The sequence below is a fragment of the Rhinolophus sinicus genome, chromosome 5 (genome assembly GCF_057876585.1).
Source record: "Rhinolophus sinicus isolate RSI-liver-muscle chromosome 5, RSI-T2T, whole genome shotgun sequence".
Lineage (NCBI taxonomy): Eukaryota > Metazoa > Chordata > Mammalia > Chiroptera > Rhinolophidae > Rhinolophus > Rhinolophus sinicus.
The window spans coordinates 47,396,307-47,404,796 of record NC_142505.1 but is presented as its reverse complement, the minus strand read 5'-3'; the positions used below and the strand labels follow the sequence as shown (position 1 = coordinate 47,404,796).

General features: G+C 55.7%; 1 protein-coding gene across 2 annotated transcripts; it reads right to left on the bottom strand.

Moving 5' to 3' along the window:
- Positions 1-2,025: 2,025 nt before the first annotated feature.
- On the bottom strand, positions 2,026-7,897 carry GLYCTK (glycerate kinase). 2 transcript variants are annotated; one of them, XM_019724336.3, is made up of 6 exons: positions 7,750-7,897; positions 6,151-6,313; positions 4,731-5,146; positions 4,337-4,488; positions 3,599-3,774; positions 2,026-3,269 (listed from the first exon to the last, which is right to left on the bottom strand). In XM_019724336.3, exons 3-6 carry the CDS (start codon positions 5,105-5,107, stop codon positions 2,403-2,405), a joined length of 1,572 nt encoding a protein of 523 aa, XP_019579895.3. In that variant the 5' UTR covers positions 5,108-5,146; positions 6,151-6,313; positions 7,750-7,897; the 3' UTR covers positions 2,026-2,402. The 2 variants fall into 2 exon arrangements, with proteins under 2 accessions (XP_019579895.3, XP_019579896.3); XM_019724337.3 differs by lacking the exons at positions 6,151-6,313; positions 7,750-7,897 and adding an exon at positions 5,314-5,442.
- Between the last annotated feature and the right edge of the window lie 593 nt (positions 7,898-8,490).

The window sequence follows — 8,490 nt, the reverse complement described above, 5'->3', positions numbered from 1 at the left end:
AAAGGGATTTGAATTAGCTGACACCTAAAGACTGTCCAGGCCCACTACCCAGCTGCTCTCAGTTCATGCCAAGTGCAGAGAATAAAAGGGCCTGTGAAGGCAGAAGCAGTCAGGTGTGCCAGGCACATTACAAGGCCAAAACCTCCAGCTGGACCAAGAAAAGCTTCAGGATGGAGACGAGGTGGGCGCAAGGGCAGCAGGAACCTGAGCCAGGAGAGACAGAAACCAAGAGCCCTGAAATGGGAGCAATTATTATGACCCATAATTAACATTTATGGAGCAAATAGTAAGTCCTACTGAATACTCATCACGCAGGGTTTATGTCATATTTTCATCTAGATTGTGGTCAAATATATTCTCTCGTCTCGGGGGTACCAACTGAACAAATCTAATGGGTTAGGCCCAATCTGGCCCCCGGCCTCCCCACCCCCACAGACAGGATACAGGGCAAGGGCCAAGGTGGCACAGAGGGGACCTCCAGCAAGCCCCCACTCCCACTGAAGCCTCTCAACAAGTGTGTAAGCAGCCATGTGCACAAGCGGCATTACATCCCCTGCGCTGAGTACCTGCATGTACACACGAAGATGCACCCCCCCTCAGCATGCCAACACCAACATCTGTAAGCTCACACGCATGCACACACTGGAGACGTGGCAGACAGGTCCTCTGCCCCAGCCCCACCCTCTGGTGCTGCTCTTGCCTGGAACTTGACACCAGTGCTAACAGTCATGCTCCCAAGAGTGACGACAAGCCAGGACAGGACATACCTATCCAGAGGTTTCCAGAGGAGCACCAGTGCACAGGCACTGCCATGTGTGGACAATATCCCCTAAGAGTATGACCCCCCGGTCAGCGGGAAATCCATGCCAGGACAGAAGGAAGTGGTGCCCCTGCATCAGGGCGGTGCAAACTCCCCTCTTCCTTAAATCTCCTTGGCCCCCAGAGCCCAGCTTGCCTGCGCACTTCCCTCTCAATCCCAGCCTGCCCAGGGTGAGTCACATCCCCAGCACACGAACCATCTGCAAGCTGGGCTGTCCAGATCCCAAGTGGGAAAGGGAGGCTGTTCCCAGGGAAAGGGCATGTGGGCCCTGGCCCAGAGCTTCTCACACCCTCAGAAAGGGGAGAGCTGGGATGGCGGAGGAGCCAGCAGGTGCAGCCCTAGGCCTCGCTGTTCTCTATGGCTTTTTATTCCTATGTGATTCTACTGCTCACTCATATAGGGATTGGAGCCGTGGCGCACGGCGGGGGCGGCCAGCGGAGGGTTTGGATACTGAACAGGGGGCCCAAGGAGAGCTGGGACAGTGGCCCATCCCTCTCCCAGCACAGGCTACGGGCCTGGCCAAGGGAGCCCTCCTCTTTCTTTCCTCCCCATTGGCCTCTGCCCCACCATCTGTAACGGGGAGTGGCAGGGGGCTGCTGGACCCCATTACTCCTCTGACCCACCATCCCAGCACTGGAGACCCCCTCCCCCCATGGCGAGACTGGTACCAGAAATGGGACTATGTCCCCAGAGGAGTGGCTGAAGGAACTGGGGGTGTTCAGCCTGGGAAAAATGGCTGGCACAAAGAAACGAGGTCCAGGGTCCTATGTGGTTGGGGTAGCCTATAGATAAACAGGCAGCTCAACGAAAGGTGTGGTCTGTCCAAAGCAGAAGGGAGGGCTGTCCCTGGGGGCAGGTAATAAGCATGTGCCAGCGACGCATACAGCAGAGGCTGAAGACCGCAGCTGGGATGCCACTGGGAAGAGTCACAGTTGGATGGGTGGCCAGTCCCTCCCAGACCCCACGGACTGTAGTCCTTAGGCCTGTCCTCCCTGGGGTTTCTGCTGATCCATAACGAGCATATTGGGAGCCAGGCTCAACCCTCCTAGACTCTTGTTTAAGTGAACCAAGTACCCAATGTGCCCAGCAGAGAGGGTGTGGGGAACTCCTATCAGGTCCTGGCCGTGGCTGCAGCCCAACCCCACTCCCCTCCCCAGGGGCTCCCTGCAAACCCCTGCTCTGAAGGAAGATGCATTGAGACCCCATAGCATGATCCTTTTTATTTTCAGTCCTTCTTGCTTCACTCTACAGAAAAAACAGGCTCAGGAGCTCAGCACAGGGGTACCTGGGGGAGAATACTGGGGACAGCAAACTGGCCAAGGGACTTCTCCAGGTCATCAGGGTACCTGCTGCCATGGCTGAAAGTAAGGGTGGAAGAGAGCCCCCATCTGCCTGTCTGGTTAGGAGAATGAACATACATGGAGCAGAGGCCCTGAGTGGGAGGGGTGAGGGCCAACCATGCACCCAGGGCCAAGGAGAAGAGAGGTCCTACAGCCTGGTGAGGCCCTGGGTACCAATCCGGTCTGCCCTGGGACCCTGCCCTGTTGGCCTCCTCTGGACTCCCAGAACATGACCTATGCCATCACCGCGGCCGCAGGAACAGGAGGTGGGCATCCATGACATTGGTGCCTGTCAGCCCTGTGTATAGCAGGTGGGCCCCACCCTGGAAGCGGTGGAAGAAGGTATGTGAGTCGTTGCGAGCTAGAAAGGTGGCCACATCCAGGCCCTCTGCAGCAGCCTGGTTAGGCAGCTCAGGTACGACCCAGGCCCCGGCTGCCTCTGTGGGCCCATCCTTCCCATCAGTGCCACCACTCAAAAACAGCACATCAATAGGTCCTAGTGGCCGTCGTCCCAGTTCTGCTCCAACACGCAAGGCCAGTTCCTGGTTCCGGCCACCTTTGCCCGAGCCCTGTAATTGCACTGTGGGCTCGCCACCAGCCAGCAGGCAGACGGGGCCCCTAGCCCCCGCCACGGCCTCCAGCGCCTCCTTTAGCTGCAGGTCTGGGAGCTGGAGCTCAGCTGCCAGCTCATGGAGTCGTTCATCCTCCTCCACAGAGGCTCCAGCCCCAGGCAGGGTGAGGCGGGCTGCAGCTACTCGGGCCAGCAGCTCGTAGAAGTGGGCCACAATTTTCACGTCACCCTGCATGGCTGCGCTCAGCACCACGGCTCGGTATCCCAGCGCCTCAGCCTGCCGCCGGGCCTCAGCCAGTGCCAGTGCATTGGAGCCAATGATCACATTGAGGACGTGACCACAGGTATGTGGCCCACGGGGATCAGAGTCAGCCCGAGCCAGCACAGTCTTCACAGAACGTGGCAGGGCAGCACGAAGGCCGTAGCGATTAAGGATGTGCAGGCAATCTTGCACGTTGTGGACGCTGGCCACAGTGGGGCCGCTGGCGATCACCTCCACGGGATCCCCCACCACGTCTGACAGAATGAGGCTCACCACCTGGGGACAGGGTGCAGAGGCCAGGCTCAGTCCTGCCTGGTCCTCACCCCAGAGCTACGGGGACAAACTACCCTCCCAAGGTATCCACATACCCTACGTCTCCCAGTACATTTCCTTGCCCATTTCTAACTCCTCTCAAGTGGGTGCACAAAACACCTGGCCATGTGGCGTCCCCATCATCCTCTTTGATGCCCCTATCCGATGGCCCTGTGGACTCCCATACCAGGCCCCTGCCAATTTGTATGCTGTTTTAGGCTTTCATCTCCCTGGCACATGTGGGCCTGGCTCCACCAGTCCAGGGCTGCCTGGGGAAGAAGCAACTCACGCACCTGGGCAGGGTAGGCGGCCTGAGCCAGCCCCCCACCCTTGAGCTGGGACAGGGCCTTCCGGATGGTGTTCAGCTCCTGGATGGTTGCTCCTCGGGCCGCCAGCAGTTTGGTGAGTGTCTGCTTCTCCTCCAGTGTGACGGGTGGGATGGGGGCAGGCAGCAGGGCTGAGCCCCCACCTGCAGAGACAGTGAGGACTTCAGGCAGAGGGGGCAGCAAAGACACTTCCTCACCCAGGGACACAGGAGGGCTGAAAGGTGGGGTTAGGGTGCCCCCGTGTGGACACGCAGTGGAGGGACGTGTGCAGAGTCACCACACCGTAGGCACCTGAGGTGGTACCCTGCATTGGGGTAACCCAGGTCCAGTAGGCACTGGGGTGAAGCACTATTCCGTAAGAGCTTGGAATAGGAGGCGGACCGGAGGTGACGGTGGAGGACCACGGAGAGTGCTCTATGGGTTCTAGGCCCAGGTGGTATCGGTACAGACAGCAGCAAAAGCAGTGACATTTTCCTTGCAAGAGCCTGAGTTAGGTGTTCCCTGGGTGCCCTCTCACGGTCAGCCAACAAGGTCAGTCGCAAGGAGGACCCCACAGCTCAGGGGAAGCCAGATAACCGGCCCAGGGCCACCCAGGAGTCAGCCATCCAGATTCCTCACTGCTTTTTGCTTTGTGACCCTGGGGACTCAAACCCGGTATTTGGAACCACCCCTCCTGCCCTGTCCTGAGCCAAGCTGGCCCCATACCTGAGATGAGCACAAGCAGCAGGTCGTCAGCTGTGAGGCCTTCAGCCAGCTGCCGGATGGCCAGTGCCGCCCGCAGGGCGTCGCGGTCCGGCAGGTTGTCTTCCGCGCCCTCAAATACCTGCACTCGGCTGTGCGGCTTCAGCAGCATCTCCCTGAGGGGAGAGAGAGTAGAGAGTGAGAGAAGGGGTGGGCTCCTCTGCTCCCACCTGACTTCCCAGCTGTACAGGTGAAGGGTGCATGAACAAGGATACCCACTGACACCCATCCTGGAGCCAGGCCAGACCCAGGAGAAAAAAGAAGCCGGTGAGGGAGGGAGGCCCCGATCCAGCCTGAGTCTGGGCCCAAGTTCCCGTCCAGATGGACAGTGGGGAGCAGCTTCCCCAACGCTCCTTACTGCTTGCCCGTGCACTCCATGGCAGCACGGATCCCCTTGGGAACGCTGATCACGCCCTGCACGAGATGCTGGCCCAGTATCTCCTCAGCTGCAGCCGCCATGCCCAGCACAGCTTTGCCGAAGCCCACCAAGTAGAGGTTTTGCTGCAGCTGAAAGCTCCGGTCCCGCACCTTCAGCTGCCCACTGCTGGGGTCCAAGGACAGTGCCCGGTGCATCATGGGGCCCGGCTGCACGGCAGCCACAGTGTTCTCAAACAGCTGCCGAGCCTGCTCTGCCAGGGCCATGCCGCTGGCCAGCCGTGCCCCTGGGCCCCTCCAGAGGAATGGGCGCAATGGGGCTCGGGTCAAGCAGGGAAGGACCTGCAGGGCTGCAGCCATGCCCCACTGGTTTCAGCTCCACCTGGCACCCATGGCTGCCTAGGGGGAAGAAAACACTAGTGAGGCCCTTGTAAGGCTAGAGACAGGAGGCCCCCACAGCCACCCCGGAGGGCTCAGGGCCAGTGGACCCCACAGCTGCTGCAGCAAGAATGGACCATCTGCCAGTCCCAGGACATTTCCTGAAGCCCACAGCTGCCTGAGCTCACTCCAGTCCTTGGAGCCCAGGTCTGCCACCAAGCCATGTCTCTTCTGCAGGCCACACGCTGGCCCTCTGGACGCTCTGCCCCGAGTCCAAAAGTCCTGTTAACTGAGCTCTCCTCCTAGATCACCCCCTTTGGCCGAGAGTTAATCATTCACAGAGGGAGCAATTCCTACCAGTGGGCTCCCGCCCCGCCCCTTCTCCACCCCCTGCACTTCTGAGCCCTCATTCAGGGGCAACTCCCCTTTCTGGCATTCCTTCCTTGCCTCTTACAACTTCTGCTGCCAGGAGGCTGCTGGCTGTTGACCTGCAGGCTGCTCTATTTCATTAGCTTATGGGTCAGGCCTGGGGAGCCTAGGAAGGCTAGGTGTGTGTGGGGAGGCTGCAGGCTTGCTGGGGCACTGACAGGCCCAGAGCACATCCTCAAGGCCACAGCTTGAGGAATCCAAGCACTTAGGACCAGTCCAACAAGAGGTTCAAGTTCAAACCAGAAGTGGTAGCAAAGTCTCGCTCATGGGGGAACCTTGGAGAAGTCCCTAGACACAATGAGGCCATGTACCATGGGACCCAATCTGCAAGACAGAAAAAGACACCCTTCCACCTATATGGCTGGCCAGACCCACCCCTGCCAAGAACATGCGTTTTGGCTCCGACATAAGAAGTCTTGGGTCACACCACTCACAAGGGTGAAAGCCTAGTGGCTGGAGCAAGCAAAGGCCAGGCTCCCACAGTGAGCCAAATAATCATTTTCCCCACTGGGCAGGGTAAAGGCTAAAGAAGCCTTAGGGTGAAGGTCAGGAGGCCGTAAAGGAGTTTAGGGAGAAAAATGCCCTAAAGAGCTCACCTCTAAAAAGACATCTCCTTTAATAAATGCCCACCAAAAATGTTGCCAGTTGACTGCAACACCAAGTGTGGCCAAAGCAGGGGAAGAAAGCTGGCAATCAGGCTCCAGCTCTACCAGTTTTCTGAATGGGTGGGAAAGTTCCATTTCTCTCACTGGGCAACATCTGCAAAATGAGAGGTGAGATGAGATTACCGTTAAGACGAATGCTCTCCCCTTGACCTCCTTGGCTATTTGAAGCAGCCCACTGCTATCACCGAAAACCACTGTATCCCACATTCAAAAAACCTGCCAACTTCTAGCCCTTATCACTTAGCCTGCTGGCTTCTAGCTTTCCCATAAGAGACCAACCCTAGTTGACCCCAGTTGTGAAAGGGAACACAGAGGGCATCGCCATAGGGACTCTAAAAATGGGCCCAACTTTTGTCAGGGGGCTCCTGGGGCTCGCTCCCGTTAGGCTTGGAGCTAAAAGTATCTTAGCATCTAGCAATAGCTGATTTTGACAGCCTGGATGAACTTTGTACCTATGTCGCAGATGGACACAGGCCTAGAAAAATCCCAGCCTTGATACTGGATACCAGAGCCCAAGACAGAATGGGGCTCAAGGCTAAGGTTGACAGAAAATACAGGACGTCCAGTTAAATTTGAATTTCAGTGACACAGGGAATTTTCTTTTTTGCTTAAAGAGCAAACATTTCTTTCTTTTTTAAGAAATTATAACTGACATGTTATATTACCATGTTTCCCCGAAAATAAGACCTAGCCGGACCATCAACTCTAATGCGTCTTTTGGAGCAAAAATTAACATAAGACCTGGTCTTATTTTAATGTAAAACCTGGTATAATATAACACTGGGTATAATACCAGGAATAACATAAGGCTGGGTACAATATAATATGACATAATATAATATAATGTAATATAATACCTGGGATAATATAATATGGCTGGGTCTTATATAAGACCGGGTCTTATATATAATGTAATTATTATATAATTTTATATATTATATATAAATATATAAATATATAATATATAATATTATATACTATATGATGTAATATAAAACCCTGTCTTATATTAATTTTTGCTCTAAAAGATGCATTAGAGCTGATGGTCCGGCTAGGTCTTATTTCCGGGAAACACGGTAGTTTCAGGTATACAACATAGTGATTTGGAATTGTTTTAATGTATGTCCCATAGAATATTTGGGACCTACCTATACTGAAATGTTACTTGTTGTTTATCTGAAATTCAAATTTAACTGGACGTCCTGTATTTTTATTTGCTAAATCCAGCAATTTTAGTCAGGACACATGTCTCTTAAAATCCCAGGCGCTCCAGCGCGAAACCCGGGGATTCCAAGACTTGCCGTGACTCCTCCCCGCCGCTAAGTGGGGCTGGAGCCATTTCCGGCCTTCGCCTGATCACACAGGCCACGGAAGTGACGTCACCTTCGGCCGGGCACTCGGGCCTTTGCGAGGGAAATGGCAGCCGCGTAATGCCCGGTGGTGACCCGAGAAATAAGGGCCCGCTGCCTCCTGAGCCCGCTGTGGCCGGCCTAAGAAGTGCTTCCGCGGGCCCTCGCTGCGCGGACTTACCTTCCCACAGCTCCCGGCCGCGGCTTCCAGCGTTGGAGGCCGGAAGTACTCGCGATGGGCGGAGCGGAATCCGGAAGTGGGGTGTGGGGGGCGGGCTTGGGGTACCAGGTGCTCGTTGCGGTGGGAGGGGCGTGGGGATAGCCAGGGCAAATATTAGGGCATTGGCTCCGCTCTGACTTCCGAGAAACCTGGATGGAGTCACCTTGCGCTTTGTTTTCTTAGTCTCTGCAATGGGGGTGATAATACCCGCCTCAGTGATTGTTATGATCCGTCCCCTTTATCTTGTACGATGCAGTCAGTCAGCAGGTACATGCCAAGCTCCTGTTACCAGGCACGGGAGTGAGCAAACGGGCGGAGAATCACTATTTCCCCACAACCCACCCCGTCTGGAACCAGGTGAAGGCATCCCTGCCCTTCCCCTCCGCTATAATCCCGCAATAACTCATTGGAGTTCCCTTCCTCTCCCCATTGGGCAACCAAATAACAGCTCTGACTCAGCGAGAGAGTTCAAACTCAGTTCCTTGATCCTGAAACACACAAACTGCGTGTAAACACGAATGACCTGGGCCTCCCTCAATGCCCCTGCTCTCTTCTCTCTTCTCTCCCTGTGGCTTCATTGAGAGGGGCTTGATGCCTTAGACATTGAAAAGACAAGTCCTGACCAGACTCCAAAGACACAGAAGAGCACACTGTTGTTACTTACGTTTTCTTGGGCAGATGGGAGAGGGGGCTAATATTACA

Excerpts from the sequence above, each read along its gene's own strand:
- GLYCTK (XM_019724336.3), bottom strand. The coding sequence starts at position 5,107 with ATGGCTGCAGCCCTGCAGGTCCTTCCCTGCTTGACCCGAGCCCCATTG. Across the intron at positions 3,775-4,336 it reads GCTGCTTGTGCTCATCTCAG|GTGGGGGCTCAGCCCTGCTG; the intron begins GTATGGGGCCAG and ends CTGTCTCTGCAG. Across the intron at positions 3,270-3,598 it reads AGGCCGCCTACCCTGCCCAG|GTGGTGAGCCTCATTCTGTC; the intron begins GTGCGTGAGTTG and ends CCCTGTCCCCAG.